General features: G+C 45.5%; 1 protein-coding gene across 1 annotated transcript in view; it reads left to right on the forward strand.

The window, feature by feature from the left end:
* Nucleotides 1–6741: 6741 nt before the first annotated feature.
* Nucleotides 6742–17500, forward strand: part of ano2b (anoctamin 2b) — a gene marked incomplete at both ends in the record, with an annotated part of 102505 nt that continues 91746 nt past the window's right edge. The window contains 4 exons of the mRNA XM_080851726.1: nt 6742–6772; nt 7590–7759; nt 8747–8785; nt 9167–9514. Of these exons, the coding sequence (XP_080707852.1) occupies nt 6742–6772; nt 7590–7759; nt 8747–8785; nt 9167–9514 (588 nt within the window). The remainder of the gene's footprint in view (nt 6773–7589; nt 7760–8746; nt 8786–9166; nt 9515–17500) is intronic.

Below are 17500 nucleotides of genomic sequence, written 5' to 3' on the forward strand. Positions count from 1 at the left end.
AGATATATGAAAGACCAGTCATACGGGCGCTTGGACGTGTGCCAGAACAGGAGGGGGGTTTGTTCGCTCGGTGGTGGGGTACAGCACAGTAGCCCTTTGAGTGGTGTAGGGATGAGACGTCTCACTAATCCGTTCTCAGCGTGGTACTTCGCGCTGTAGGCCTACGCGGGCAGACTGTGACTCAAGCTACCGTAACCTCATCTCTGGAGCTGACCATTGGCCCCAGAATAGCCACTGAAGATAAGGCAAGTCAGAGCAATAACAGTAGTTTGTGGCAAAGCTTGACCACCACGTAGTTACACACACACACACACACACACACACACACACACACACACACACACACACACACACACACACACACACACACACACACACACACACACACACACACACACACACACACACAGTCAGTCTTGTATTGTGATATTTCAGTATGGTTCTTCATTCAGGAAGGAGGCCTGATGTAGATAAACAACCCAATCTAATGATTTGCCTGGGAACCTCACAGGAGGAGAGAAGTGGCATTCGGTCATAGATTAGCAGGGAATGCTAAAATTGCATCAAGAGTGAAACCTGTTGAGGACGAAGATTTCCACACTACACTACACTACACTACACTACACTACACCACACCACACCACACCACACCACACCACACCACACCACACCACACCACACCACACCACACCACACCACACCATACTATACTCCACTATACACCACACTATCCTACACCACTCTACATTACACTACACCACACTGTACTACACTACACCACACGACACGTCACTGGACTGCACTGCACTGCACTGCACTGCACTACTGTTCTGGTGATATCTACTGCTTTGTGTGTGAAACTTCTCTATGAAAGTATATGAACCACATCTGACCCTACGAAAAGTGTTTCTGAAACTAAAATAGCAGACATTAAAAAGGAGAGAAAAAAGGAGGGTTTTGTGTGTGCTTTGTTGTCCCACTCACACATTTCACAAGCAGTGGCAAAACGGGACAAAAACCATCGGCTGGTATTCAGTTTGCACAGAATCGACCATGAATCACCGTCCTCCGAAGCAGTCATGTCTGTCACTCGGCTTGTCTCAGCCTGACAGACGTCCCTCTCCTCATGCGGTACCCATGGACTGAAAGGCTGTTATCTGCATGAACTCTCCTGGAGCTAGCTAGCTACACCGTGTCAGAGCTGCATATCCCAGACACAGACACAGACACAGGGAGAGGGACAGGGATGGACTGATGGAGAAGGAGGAGAAGAAGAGTGAGAGAGACAATGGGGATGAAATGATGGGCCTGTTCTCCTCTGCTCTACTGAGAAAGAAAGGGGCCCATTGACAAGGGCACAAGTCAACAACCCAGCATCCCCCCCCCCCCTTTGCGCGCTGGCACACACGCTCCCCGCGCCCCTGTCACACCCACCTCTGTTGTGACAGCCATACATCTTAGTCCCCGCCTGCACACCACAACCCCTTAACAACTGCGAAAAAAAAGAAACAAAAAGAAAAGAAAGGAAAGGAAAGAAAGAAAGAGAAAAACTCTGGGCACAAAGGCTGTCATGCAGGCCTGTCACAAACACGCCGTTTGCCAGCCAGAAAGCGAGTTGTTCTGGGGGGAGCGGATTCCTTGCTCCAACGTTGGATTTCTCCCGCGTGTTTTTCCTTTGCCTTTTTTTCTCCCTTACTGCCTTCCCCCCCCCTCATATCTCATTGTTTGCATGCCTTTCCTCGCTTCTGTCGCTTGCTTTCTGGAGTCTGACTGCTGCAGACTACTGCGCCAGATGCTGCTGCAGTGAAAGGGCCTCACAGTGCACAGCCATACCCAGTTTATCTTGTCAGTCAGTCACCTTCCTTCCTTCTTTAAAGAGATCGATTTCAAAATAGATAAATAAACACATGGCATACATATTTCTTGAGAATATGACTACTCTGTATTTGGTTACCAGTCCCCTAAGGGGATCTATTGCATGGTTTACCACATTAGTAATTGAAACAGGTTTACTAACCACAGCAGCATGGCTGTCTGCAAGACACACAAGTTAATATGCTGAAGGCATTATAATGAGGAATCCACATAACAGAAATACAATATATATAAATATGTTTACCAACTGAATACTTCTCCCTTTCCATTCCTGTAGGAGAGGCTGCAGTGGCCATCAGGTTCCATAAAAATGCAAAATAAGAGCCCTCTCTAGAGCCAGTGTTTAGGTTTGTCCGTTCTGGGCTACTGTAGAAACACGACGGTGTAACATGGCGGACTCTGTAGACGAGGACCCGCTCCCTATGTAGATATGAAGGGCTCATTGTAAGTTAACCATTCATAGTTACAGGTGATTATACGTAAAGGAGGACATAATTATGAATACTATTCCATTGCTGCTAATAGATCACCCAAAAGCCTACATACTGTACCTGCCCAAATGAAGCTTTGCTTTGTGCTCGACAGTTGTGGCCTTCTCTGTTGTATTTGCATAGTCGGCCTGTGTGCCTTCCCAGGTGATTTATCTGATGCAAAAGGGCATTCATATATGACAGCACCTGACAAAGTGAATTATACACCCTTACAAACACACTGTCGGGGAGCTCTAATGCATTTTCTCTTTGGGATATCTGAGTTATAGGGAGCTACGCCTAAAGAAACACCCTCAGTTTGACTTCATAAGTCAGGTAATGGTAAAAGAACATTCTTGCAGTCTAGGAGAGCACGCACACACACGCACACACACACACACACACACACACACACACACACTCACACACACACAGACACACACACACACACACACACACACACACACACACACACACACACACACACACACACACACACACACACACACACACACACACACACACACACACACACACACACATACACACACACACACACACACCTACAGAAAGTCACACTGAAAAGATACTGTATGTCACAATGTTGTCACAATGTGTCAGTGTTCATGGCACCAGGCCAATAAGTCATGTTATACCATGGTATTTTATCACAATGCCATGCTGATGCACTGACATACATTACTGTATTTAACAATATTCCTGGTACTCGTCATTAGTTTCAGCATCCAGTTCAATCGAAACACACTGATACTAGATGTGACATTGGTCTCTTCATCCTGGCTTACACATTGCTAGGGTGAGCAACTTGATTAACTATATAAAAAAAGTATTTAGTAAGGCACAACCAGGCATAGGCCTGACCCTAATGACCCTGTGTGCTTGCCGTAGCCTACTGGCTCCTGTTTCATTCAAGAGGAGACAGATGCACATTATGAATTGATAATGAAATTCAGCGTGTAAAAGACGGCTGGGACATTTCTCAGCAATGTTACAGTCGTGTTGTGGCAACCGCTGATGTTGTAACCGAAAATGGAAAAAGGGAGATCAGATTTGAGATGCTGAATCACTTCCCTGTTTGAGTGGACTCCTGCCTTTTGGCATACTAAACTAGGTCCTATTTAAGCACGTTACATTTCACCAACTATACGTTTTACATGTTTACTAGTTTCATCTATTATAAAATAGAATCATATGAATATCATTTTTATTTCACAGCTACGTTCATCCAATTTCCCCAGGATGGAACGAAAGCAACATTGGTGTCAACATTGGCTTTGATATGAATCCACCATTACCCCATCTTTCATTATGCTATGCAGTGGAAACAAAGAGGCAGTTTAACCTCCTGCCTCTGACTAACACAGCTGATGAAATACTGGAAAACACACTCATATGACATATTCCTGACTTTTGACTCAGGTCAGGAGAAGAAGCTGTTGTGTAAGATCAACATTCGTTTTCCTATTCAAACCAGCTGGTAGCAGCATTAGTGACATATTTGAATGTTTACGGAGACAGAAGAATGTAATAACATCTCTGCTCCTGAAGCCAAATGCATACTTTTCCTCAGGGGTACAAGCAGAGCAACATGGAGGATCCCAAGGAGGCTTTCACTGGCCATGTGAGTCACAGGCTGTCAAGAGTTTTAAGATTTAGACTACAGGGGTGGGTTTATTCAGGCTCTCCACTATTTCTAACTACGCCCAAGTTTTACACATACCTTTTTGTAACCCCAAAGAACTGAGAGTGAAAGTTTTTTGGTAATGAAAACCTGCTGACTATGAAGGTCTTTTTTTAAAGCTCCTGTATCCTGCTCCAAAACAAAATGGCCTTCATCCCCGCACCCTAAGCATCATGCACAAAGCCAGCCTTCAAACAGCCACTCATATCCATGTGATGCAAACATTCAGGGATGCAGGGGGGTGGGGGCTGTTTTGGGTGTGGCATAACCAAAACAGAAGGGGGTGGGGGATAGGGGAGGGTTTGAGAAGGGAGAAGGAGGAGGAGGCTGAGCGAATCTGATGGAAGTCCTGAAATTACCACCGAGAAATAGTAGCTTTTGCAGCAAGTTTTTAAAGGTATTGTTAAATATTTTCCAGTGACTAAAAGTGAAGCAGAACCACCTTCTGTATGATGACGTACGTACATTTAGATGTGCAGAAAATGTATTTTTCTATTAATGTATTGTTTCTGTAGATGGATTAACATGGGCTATGAATACCTTGTGTACGTAGACTACAAATCTATTGCCTGTATCTTTGGAACCATATACATTTAGGTGGGTAACCTACTTTCAACCATGAGCCCTCATTTTTATTAACTTACTTTCACCCTGTAGAAAGACAAAATAACACCGAAAACCAGGTAAAGCCAACTTCGCAAAGTGAAATGCACAACATATAGGAATATGACGCGTGACGTTTTTTAAGGGGTTTAACAGTGCTCAGGGCCTTCGCTTGCTTTTGCTGTGGAAAATGTAAACTCGCTATGCCCTCTAGTGGTTACGTATCGCACTGCACCCACTTGTATCATTTACGGTAGCCACAGGAGGGCGCAGTGCTGTCGTTTGAGACATCATCATTTAGTACGATAGTGATTTTTGGTCGAGTTACCACCCGAGGGCGCAATGTATCAAATGGTCCATTTATTTTACATATAGGGCTACGTAATCCCTCCCTTGTGTAAGCTCCTTCTGTAAAGAATAGGGCAACAAATATGAGCAAGAATGAGTGGCTAAACTCTACATCTACAAGCTCAGCGATTCACATGACATAACTGTAGGCAAATGTAACTGTTCGAGCGCCTCTTCTTCCTTTAATCGTGAGGCACTGATCAGTTTTTGTTTTGTTTCTCCAACCTTGCACTTTCGCCTAGATAGAACTAATTTTAGTAAACCTAAGGCGTGGAGTGAAACAGTATCAGTGCTCTTTTTCAAACTCTTCATATTCAGGCTGTCCCAGAAGCCACTTGTCTAAATATCTTTATCACCATCGTCATCATCATCGTGTCAACACAACCAGTCGACCTTTCCCAAATAGTGTGAGCCCGCTGATGACACATAGAAACGTGGCTTTTAGTAGCCTAGGCTAACCTGTTTTAATTTGCATATGTTTTATTTAAACAATCCTAGTGAGTTAATTAAAGTTATTATTTATTATTATTTATTATTATTATTATTATTATCATAATTATTATTATTAATAATAATAATAATAATAATAATAATGATGATGATGATGATAATAATAATAATAGTAATAAAACATCACCATGACTACCTGAATCGTAGCGCACTGCAAAGGAAATTAATAGCTAAGAAAATTAATGATTTACCTGATCAAGAGAGATTTAACGGGCCACATCCGGGAAAAGCAGAACATGTGGCATGTTCTGCATCCTCGTTTCCAAAGAAAAATGAACCAAATCGGGAACAGCTGCAAAGCTGTGTGGGTGAGCTCTTTACGGCTATTTAGGCTTTTGCTATTTTTATTTTTATTTACTTTCCAGTCTGTGTACCAGGCTGCTGGTGACACTTCATGGTGTATAGCAGCCTCTCTTTTCTATGTGCGCCCCTCTAGTTTTCCAAGAATAAAATTAGGTAAAAGTAACACGAATAACCATTTACTGAATGGTTTATTGAAGGATCGGGCTACTTTAAGCTTTAAATGTTTCTTATTATGCATGCATCGACTGTGAACTTGGAACCGTTGATGAATTCCTCGAAAGAGGTGCAGTAGCCATCAATATTTAACAGGATGGATCGGTTATATTTGCAGGCACGGGGGTAATTGGAGATACTGTCGGACGATACAGCCGGACGGGGTGTGAGAATGTGTGTTCGTGGTTCACTGTAGTTCAAGGGTCACTGCCACACTGGATAGTCTAACTGAAAAGGTTTGCCGTGTAACTTGACTCCACGCATACCAGCGCTTTCAACATCATCAACTTTCGCTTAACTCAGCTTTTCTGTTTGTTGTGGCCGTTTTAAACAAAGGCTTGAGTCAACAATGGTCTACAGGCCCTCCAAACTCGGTTCAGGACAAAAGTCTAACTAATCTTGAGTAGGCTATAGCCTACGTTATTTAAAAATGCATAGGCCTCTTCTGAAAATGAGGCCTGGTCCTGGGTGGAACACGGTGGGATGCACGGACAATGGTGATGGGGGTTGAGATGTGCCACTCTCAAGTGAGGTGGCATCCCAAGCAAACAGGCTGAGGCAATTACGCAAAGTTTGGCGTTGTCGTAAGCTCTGTGACGAGGACTCATGGAATTACCGGCCACGGCCGTCCGCAACTTAAGCTCGTGCAGACCCGGGAGCGGATTGTAAAGCCCTGCTGTCCCGCCGTGTCCCTCTGACTTCCTCCATAACGTCGACATGGCTCAGGATATTTCGTCTCCGTGTGCTGGTAAGGGATGAGTTGTATTTCAGTGGTGCACAGAACGGCTGCACCTGTATGCTACTGTTATATCGTGGGCCTCATATGGTAGTGTGTCCACTGTGGGCTAGACTACTGCGCGCAGCGCAGATTTCCTGTCACAGTAACATGCGTGGAGATGGTTAGCCTGCATTCTTGACTTGTGCACCTGTTGCTATATAGGTGATACTTCGCTATGCCAGCCTCATTGTATCACAACACGGAGGAAATAGAGACCAATACTCGGTTTAAAGCTTCGACTTCCTTTGCACAGCGAGACTTCTTTTGATTACACAGCTAAGGAATCAAAGAGACGCACAAGTCTCTGATCTATCATTTCTTGTACAAATGCTGTGGTAGTTGCTAAGGAAACATGGGCTACTTCAGGCTAGAATTCCGCTGTGTTGTGTCGCCTATGGTTTGTGGGTCTATAAATGGAAAACAGACCGTAGGCCTATATATGGGCATTTGACGCTTCATCGAAGCAAATCCAAGCCAATTCTCCGAAAATAGTGAGGTTTGATGAACTGGTTTTGTGTGTAAATTGTTTTAACACTTTTTCATGAGAACTTTTCGTTGGTGTGCTGTTACCATGCGAGACTGGGCTTTCGTTCAGTTTGCCCACAGACGATGTTTATAATGTGTCTGTCCAAGGTGCTGATCTGGAGACGGCTCAAGCACGCCCTGTGTCTGAGCACGTGAGAGCACAAAAACAAAATATGTTCTCTAGAGCTTCTCTTGTTACAGGCTAAAACATTGAGGCCTTCTAATTGAGGTATTGGTTTTTATCTGATTTCTTCTTTTCAAGAAACATGGAACGGTGTTATGGAGCGAGTCTCCACCGCCATGAGCGAATCTTCCTCCATTCACAGCGACAGGTTCCACAGTTTATCCAAGGAGTTTTCGGAAATGGGGTTGGATTTGAGGCACCGTAGACTTGAAGATCCCACCTTTTACCCCGAACAGCGCGCAGAGATGGTAAGTTGCCCCTTTTACCTCCAGGAGTGGGGAGGTGATATATGAGCTAAACAATGCATGTCATCATTGTGTACATTTCCTGAATAAGTTTGTCGGTGTATAAAGCGATTACAAAAAAAAACATTACATCAGAGTAGCGTTCTCTGAATAACAATAATAAAGACTATCAGGCCAACGGGAGCACTTATCCCTTTTGGATTATGATTAAGGTGTTATTAAAATATAATGGTTTTTCTTCAGCGTCATAAGAACATCCAGATAATCTGCGCTAATGTAGCCTAGATTCCCCTATATTGTAGATATTACAGGATACTCCCTCGCGTTTCTAAATCGGATTAAATCGTGTCAAGGAACCCTCCATTCAATTGCTCCTCTTTGTGTTCTCCTTTTCCATCCGTTTTTTTATGTTCAAAGTTGACAAGTTGCCCTGCTACAAAACTTTAACATACATTAGGGGGCAATTCGTCTATTCTTCTATGTACCAGCCAATTAGAAACGTCGCTAGCTTCCTCACCCTCCCACATGTAACAGAAACACCTGATGGATCCACCCCTGCTGCCTGTAATGTGTAGGTCTTCTGACAGGCGCGCGAACAGAACGGGGGGTTAGGCACACATGCTGCGCGTCTACCTCTAATCAGTTCCCGTTCGCCCCCTGCCTCCCTCGCGCAGTGACGGCTCACAAGTTTCTATGGCGATCCGTAGTTGCGCCTGTGCCAGAGACCTCGCTTCGCCTTCAGCTGTCGTTGCAGAACCGTGCCAAAATCAGACAGCCAGATGGATTTCACGTATTGTGTGCTAGATAAAGCTTTTGACGATTGAGAGATGCCGTGCGTCGCAGCTACGAGGTGACCGGGGAGCGTGCGCGCACATTATCGGACCTGATCGGGGAATTGTTGGGTGAATGTACTGCTGCTGAGTGTAATCAGCCTCCACAGCTTCTGTTCGTGTCTTTGTGTGTGTTTTTCCCCTCTTTATCTCATTGAAGAGTGTGATGGAGCAATCGGCAGATGATATCAAGCTACCCGTGAGTAACCTGTTTCATACGTCAGCAAAACATTTAATTCTGTTGTGATATGGATGGATTCATTCATATATCAATGACGTGCCTCCGTGCTGTCATTAAGCTGAACTTAACTAAATGTGCTGCCAGGAGACTTAAAGTTTCAACCCCTTCCCCTTCCCCTGTCCCTCCACATCATTTGTCTCTGAGAGTATGAGTATTGAGAGCAGCCAAATGAGGAAGCAAAGGAGTGACCTACATCCTAATATTAACAACCCCCCCGCCCCCTCCTCCCCTCCCACCCCCTTAAGTCTCTGCATGTGGCTTGACTGGGCACATCACGCCCGCCACTTCTCTACGATGCCGACGCGCCCTGAACACTCCTCTGTCGTTCCTCTCCCTCAGGTGGTCAACAACTTCATGGACCCAGACCGAGAGAGAGACTGCGAGGCCAAGAGACTGTACTTTGCTGACGGCAAGCGGAAGGTGGACTACGTGCTGGTGTACAATTACCGGAGGCGGACGTCCAGCAGGGGCTCGCCTGGGCTACACAGGCTGTCAATCATCTCCAATGGCAGCTTCCCTGCGGGTCTGGGGGCAAAGGACGTGGAGGAAGCAGGCAAAGCGGACCAGGAGGAGGTGGTGGTGGACGTGGGCCCGCTGGACCCGGCCGAGGGGGAGAAGAGGATGGTCCGTGAGGAGTTTGAGGCGAGCCTCCTCGAAGCCGGCCTGGAGATTGAACGAGACAAAGAGGTGCGGTGTGCAGGGGAAAACCTGTTGCAAGGGTCTGGGGTTGGCGTGGATGTGCTGCTACTGTTGTTTTCTCTACCAGGTCTGAGTGTCATCTTGCTTACATGGATATGTTTAGCTTGAAATAGGTGGCCTACAAGACATCAGTGTGGTAGTATTGGGAGAGGTTTGTCTTCCAGAAAGCAGTTCCAAGCTCTGAAACTATCATTAGTGATGTGATGTGGTTGTAAGTATTTGGCAGGCTGACTGCTACAAGGTTACAGCACGAAATATTGCTGGAACAAGATGATAATACCATGGATATTTTTTGCATGAGCCTTTAGTTGCGACTTCTTGTGGGCTGTGTGTGAGTGTGTGTGTGTGTGTGTGTGTGTGTTTGTGTGTGTGCGTGCGTGTAGATGCCAAAGTTTTTTTCTTACCCGTGTGTAGGAATATTTATTTTTGAATTTGGATCCTGTAGCTCAGAGCTCAGAGTGCTCAGAGTGACTTGCCAGTAGAGATACAATGGAAAGTGGAAGCTAAATGACTTTACCATGGTACAAGTGAGATGGTTATGCTCTAATCCTTCTTGTCAGGCTTTTAATCAAACAGGACAGTTCATAGCGACAGAAAGTGAGTGGGTTAAGAATGGGTGTGTTGGGTTTCGAGAGTGCCGGGAGGTTGGTCCTTAACCAGCATACAGTGATCAGCAGTGAGCTCTGTAGAGCACCTTGAGACAATTTGATTGAGACAATTTTATCGTTTTTGGTGCTATATAAATACAAATTGAATTGAATTGAATTGAATTCATTTAGAGGCACATAACTCACATGTCCTCTGTCCTCCCGTCCAAGAAGTAAGATGTTAACACCACAAGTTAGTCTTAAAAATCCATGTTTCTCATCCAGAAAACAGAACTTAAAACAGACAACAAAATGCCCAGAAACTGGTTGCTCTTTTGGGGGGTCTTGGAATCTTGGAACCGTTATTAAACATTTCAGTGCTTGCCTTTGTAGACATCACTAGTCTATAACATGCAAGCCTACTGTAGACCATGCAACAATCCTGCATACCAACCATTGCTTATCCCAAAAATAACGATCCTTGGGGGGGGGGGGGTCTGACAGGTTTGTAATGGACTCTGTGTGAAATCATATGCATGTAGAGTGCTTGATTACCTCTGGGAGATGATAAGCTTAGGTGTGATTGTTGCCAAACTGAGCCTGTACCACAGGGAGCCGAGGGTTGTCGTCCTGGGTGGTTGGAACTACTGGATTCTGATTTAAAGTGTGGGGCATAGGAGCTGTTTGTTGTTGTTTACAAATGCTTTTTAAAGTGTTAAACTGTTGGGATCATTTTTTTATTTTATTTTTTTGCCAATTATTGGAACGGAGAGTGAACAGTTTAAGAATTCCACACTGTGTCCACTTTCGCATTGTTGAAGTAGAAAGAGATACTTTATAATACTGTTCCGTAGTAGTGCCTGGCGAGTTTATCGTATGCGTTTGTCAGGCTGTAAGAGCTGACGGGGGAGAGAATAAGTGTCTGCCTGAATGTATGTTCGGCACCTCTTGGCACCGCTGCTGTACTCAGGGAGAGCTAGGAATATGTCCAGGTCCCCCCCTGAAGACAGCGGGTATCGAGGCCACTGACTGTTCTCCCATGGGCATCGGCTGTTTGGTTTTGCGTTATGTAAGCCACGAGTCCTCGAGGTTACTGTGTAATATTAAGGGTTGGACCTTCTGCTCGTGACTCATTATTGATGATCGCTCGTTAATTATTCACCGTTTATTCGCTCGCAACTCTTGTTTGGGGGCACGCATGGTGCAGCAGGATGTCTCAGTCAATCCCTCCAGAGGAATCAAGGCATGTGCAGTGAAAAGTATTTGATTGTTTTTTTGTTTGTTTGTTTGTTTATTTGTTTTTGTTTGTTTATTATTCACCAGTTTGTTGCTTGCTACTCTCGTTTGGGGGCATGCATGGTGCAGTAGAATGTCTTGATAAGTCCGTTCAGAGGAACTAATGCTTGTGCAGTATATAGTTTTAGTTTGTTTGTTAGTTTGTTTTCTTCCAAGTTTGCAAACAAACACACCCTGTCCTGTCCTATGCCTACAGGCCTTGAGATCATTCTAAGCCCTGTGATTCGAGGTTGATGCTTTTATGCTGAATCAGGCTTATCCCCGTCACAGGTGGTCACTACTAACTAGATTGCTCTCACTAAAGGTATGGAGACCAAGGCATATACTATAAAGATGCCTCTCATAGCCTGAATGGGAAGACATTGAAGCAGTACAGGTTCATTAAGGTGACACTGACAAGAGATCAGATTGAAGCTTGATTGCCAAAAGCCACATGGAATAACACTGAGTAACTCCCAATGTGCAGACAAGCTACTTTTTTCATGTTCATTTCCCTTCATTAATTCACTTTGGGCCTTGCCTCAGCCTCAGCCTCAGCACATTCATTGTCTGGGGAGCTAAAGTCCTGTACGGATGTTAGCTTTCGTTTCAGACATTCTGCTGCACTTGATATGTAATCAGATCCATGTGAGGTCAGTGACTGGACGTTTTGAACGAAGTGTGTTTGTGCAACCGTAATCACGTTGGCTCTGGTTCTCCCTCCAGTGAGCCGGCTTTACAGGCAGTCGTCTGGCCTGCCACCCTGGCCGTGTTTGACAACATTTGTCTTAATTCTTCATAATATTGAACCAATGAGCGTCACTCAAAATGTGGTGCACATTTGTTTGTTTATTTGTTCATCAGTTGGCATGTGGGCATGTGGCACGGGTCTAAAAATAAACGCCACCATTGCCATCTGCAACCAAACAAAAGAACAGCAGAGCTCACTGGCTTTCTCGCCGGGAGGCTGATCTTGCGCCTAGCTGCATGCAGAGTGTGGATGTGCTCCGGATGCGTCTCAAGCGGATGTACCCGCCACAGCTTGGTGTACCCGCTACAGCTGGGTGTGTCTGGCTCCGCACAGGGTGCCTTCCCATAGCTTTGTAATCACTGGAATGACAGACAGGCCTGAGAATGCAAAGAGGAGAAATCCCCAGAATCCCCAGCTTTCTGCCTGACATGGTGTCACCTGCTCTCTAATCAAATCAAAGTTAACTTGTCAGCGCAGAGTAAAAATGTGTCATCTGTGCTTTAACAAGCCTGTAAAAGGGATTTCTCATTCAGATCACAGAAAAGTTAGGATCATGGTTTGTTTGTGTGTGTGTGTGTGTGTGTGTGTGTGTGTGTGTGTGTGTGTCTGTGTCTGTGTCTGTGTCTGTGTGTGTGTCTGTATGTGTGTGTGTGAGAGCGAGAGAGAGAGAGAGAGAGAGAGAGAAAGAAAGAGAAAGATGTGGTGTCAATGTGGCCTTAAAGTTTTCCTCTTTTACCTTGTGTGTCCAGGTGTACATTTCCTAAAAGTAACGTTGCAACCATCATAGTAAAATAGTTACTAGGAAAGAAGGTCTCTAAATACGAGTATTGCTCTCACCTTACTATTGGTCGAGTATGTGCTTTGACTGACATCCCAAAGGGCCTATCTCTTTGACGTTGTGTTCAGGGTCAGAGGTCAGGTTTGCGACCTTGAAGGGCGGGTAGGGTGACCTCTCTCTCCCATACATACCGGAGTGGTGTCAGAACAAGTCAGATTTCAGATGGCTAGTCCTAACTCTAAAGCTCGAGCCGCCGCCTCTCCAAGAGAACGTCTCTAGCCCGCCACGACAGCGTGAACTACTCACCTGGTGGACCGTAAGGTGACGGGATATTTCATTAATCCCGAGGGAAATTTAGGTCATCCAGTAGCTTATGCACTTATGCACTTGTGCCACTCACAGACATACATACATACATAAATCACATACACATAGGGAGAATATGTTCACTTTGAGTGGGGTGTTTACAGATACAGGAATGGATCTGACCCTATGGTACAGAATGCAATGGTTGTGACTGTGTTGATGTCCACGAGGACAGTGTTCTTGTGCTGCAAGTGTGTGGATAGTGCAAAGAGATATAAGTAGTTAAGTCTGTGCAAGGGGCTAGTATAGCCAGTAAAGGGATGGACAGTGGAATAGAACATAATGAGATGTGATGAGAAGAGAAGAGAAAGGCAGACTTAGGTGGGCTCATGCAGAGAAGTCCATCTCTCAACCCCTCCCCTTCTGCGTGGAGTTGTAAAGCTGAATGGCACTGGGGACAAAGGTGAGCATGACAGTAACAGGAGTCTGCCACTGAATATGCTCTTCTGTGTGTTGAGGGTAGTGTGTAGTGGGTGGTGGACATTGTCCAAGATAGTCAGGAACCTACTCAGGGTCCTTCTCTCCGCCACTGATGTGAGGCACTCCAGTTCAGTGCCGACAACAGCTCCCGCCTTGCTCACCAGCCTGTCCAGTCACCCCGTATCCCTCTTCTTTATGCTGCCTCCCCAGCACACCAAAGCATAAAAGAGGACGCTGGCAACAACAGACTGGTAAAACATGCGCAGGAGTTTGTTGCAGACATTGAAGGACCTTAAAGGAAGTAGAGCCGGCTCTGACCCTTCTTATAGATTTCATCAATGTTGGCTGACCAGTCCAGTTTACTGTCCAGATGCACTCATAGGTATTTTTAGGTGTTGACCACCTCCACACTGACCCACTTTGATGGAGACTGGTAGCAGAGGAGGCTGAGACCTCCTAAAATCCACCACCATATCCTTGGTCTTAGTGGTGTTCAGCTGCAGGTGGTTATGCCTGCACCATTGCACAAAGTTGTCCACCAGGCTCCTGTACCTGTCTCCTGTGTGTTGAGGTCCAGAGGAAAAGGGCAGAGGTAGGGGGCGGTGGTGCATCAGAGCCGGATCTGACGCGAGACTCAGCAGTGACAAGACGGGTCATGTTGTTTGGACGATCGGCATCGTCATCAGCAGGTCATGTTGTTGTTGTTGCTGTTGTCGTCGTCGATGTTGTTTCTGAATCATTGCATTGTATGATCACAACCATGTTGTCCACAAGAGCTGTGTTAGTGCTCAGTCTTTGTCACATCATCATCATCATAATCGTGATTAGGCATGGGATGTTGTTTTCAAAGTCTGCTTCATCTTCATCTTCATCTTGCTCTTCATCATCCCTGGCCTGAATCATTGCCCTGTATGAGTTAGTGCATAGCAGAATAGTCCTTGTGTTTGTCACCGTCCTCCTCCTCCTCCTCCTCCTCATCACCGCCCCCTCTTCATCACTAGTGCATGTTTCCATCTGGCCCTGTGCTCTCAGCGAGGATAGGGATGTGAAGTTCCATAATCCTCATCCATAGTCCTCATCTTCTTCTTACTTATCATCATGTTTGTGATCTCTGCTGCTGTTATAGCATTATCTTATATACCTTTATATATACCTATAAGCTTATATATGTTTCCTCTTATCACCCTCTAGTGCCAGAGGTGATGAAAGGAAAGAGCTAAATGATCTGTGTTTATACCCCCCCCCCACCCCCCCCTTCCCCGATACCCCCGCCTCCTCTACCTCTCTTGATTCACGTGGCAGCGGACCACAGCCTGTTATTCATGATTGGAAATGTCAGCCTCCGGATACTCGGGGCAGGTGGGGTGCGTCTGGCCCCGCTGTGCCACCTCCGCTCCCAGGTCTTTGGGAGCCCCCGAAATGTCAGCCCCCCTCCCACCAACTTCCCCTCCTGCCCCCCCACCCCCCACCCCGCAGTGGTGCAGGTTCCCCTCTCTGCTTCGGCTGATATTGGAATAATTGCCTTCCCTACTGAGATGAAGCACTAATTGGAATATCTTACCCTAATTAACCTTCACAGATCCATGTTATTTTTACCCTTCTTTCTTTCTTTCTTTCCTCCTCTCTTACTTTTCTTTCTTTCTTTCTTTCATGTGTTTCTTTTGCTCACTCTCATACAAACATACTCACACTCTCAAAGCAAACATATGTCCTCTCCCTGTTTCTCTGGGTAATCTGGGACTACAGGTTTTCATTATGTATCTCTCACTCTGGCTTTGTACAGTTTCTCTCCATTCCTCTTTCTCTCACACAAACCTTTCTGCACAGTGTTGATGTCTGCCCCATCCTTCTCTCTCTCTCCCTCTTTCTCTCTCTCTATCTATCTCTCTCCTCCCTACTTTATTGTTCTCCATGTCTCCCTTTCCTTTTTGCTCTCCAGGGGTGTGCACTCTCATCTGCCTATCTTTCTCTCTCTCCCCCCCTCTCCTCTCTCTCTCCTTTCTCTCCTCACTCTTTCTCTGTCACACACACACACACACACACACACACACACACACACACACACACGCACAAATACACATTCACACAGACTTGTCCCTGTGCTGAAAATGATAGTGCATATCGGCCTCTGACAGGTGCCAGCTGGATAAGATTACCCTGTCTGTCAGCGTGTGCTCCTGCCAGTCAGGCTCGTACAGTGTTCCCTTACACACACACACACACACACACACACACACACACACACACACACACACACACACACACACACACACACATGCCATGAGCAAACAATCATGATCATGGCAATTAATGTACGATGACCACTGAACAGCTCTGCAATACACACACACGTGGGTGCATTCTGGCCAGTCAGGCTTGTACAGTGTTCCCTTTCATACACACACACACACACACACACACACACACACACACACACACACACACACACACATACATACACACAAAGATGGATACATTTGCGGACAGATCGATACTGCCTCACACAAAGTTTTCTAAGTGTGTGTGTGTGTGTGTGTGTGTGTGTGTGTGTGTGTGTTTGTCCACTTCTGCTGATTAAAGCCATGTCCCTCTGTGCGGCATGGTGAACAAGTGTTGTTCTGAGGCACACACACACACACACACACACACACACACACACACACACACACACACTCATACAAACAAACACACACACACACACATACACACACACACACTCACACAGGGAGGACACTGAAGCCCAGTGCCACTGTCCCTGTAAACCTGACTTCCAAACGCCCTAAGATGCATACTAGTGCCAGACATACGTTTCAGTCTACAGATGCACATGTTTTGGTCTGATTGCTAAATAGACCCCCCTCCCCAGGGGGTTTGGTCCACTGTGAGACCATGCTTCCAGAGTGACTAACTAGATCATACACCCTCTTCTCGAACACAACAAGATGGCTCTAGCTAAAGAGGTATATTCAGTATTGCAATCCACTGTGCAAAAAGTGTCAGGCATCCTAACACCTTCCTTTGCAAAAGGAAGCTGCCCTGGCATTCCGCTGTGTTGTGATGCAGTGCGTGGGAACGGGGAACCTTCCCCTGGATGACTGGGCCTAATTGATCCATGTCGACCCACCTGCAGGAGTCTCTTGACTACTGGAAGGCCTGTGTACTTAGTATGGCTTATTCACTTTAACAGGGGCCACAGATAAGCCGTTTCGGGGTGCAATTGGACAGTGATGGTACTCATGTAGAATAAGAGTAACTTTATAAGCAAAGTGTGAGATTCTCAATGCTCCTATAGTGAGGATTTAATCTTGATATGAATTCTAGGGTCAGAATATGAGTTTTGGAGTTGCACACACACACACACACACACACACACACACACATACACAAACTCTTTTTTTCACACAATCTCTCAAGTCCTGTGTCTTGAAATGGAAAGGGATCTTTTTCGGTCCAAATCTTTACTAAGGACAATTAATTATCCTAAACAGTTATACAATGGAGTCCTATGAGGCAAGCCAGCATGTCAAAGAAAAACTGGCAACTGCAAGACAGCATGTAAAAGTTAACCAGTTCTATTCTGACAACATGGAAAGGATTGTAGAAAAACCTACATCTGTGTACCTCAATAACTGTTACTGTAGGAAATGGCTGTCTGTACAGTACAATAGTTGTCCTTCAGATATTGTGGGGTAAAAGTCACAAGTTTCCAAACAAAGTAATACTCAAGTAAAGTACAGATGCTCGAGAAATGGATTTAAGTACAGCACTCAAGTAAATGTACCTCGTCACTGTCCACC

This window comes from Sprattus sprattus (assembly GCF_963457725.1).
Source record: "Sprattus sprattus genome assembly, chromosome: 14".
NCBI lineage: Eukaryota > Metazoa > Chordata > Actinopteri > Clupeiformes > Clupeidae > Sprattus > Sprattus sprattus.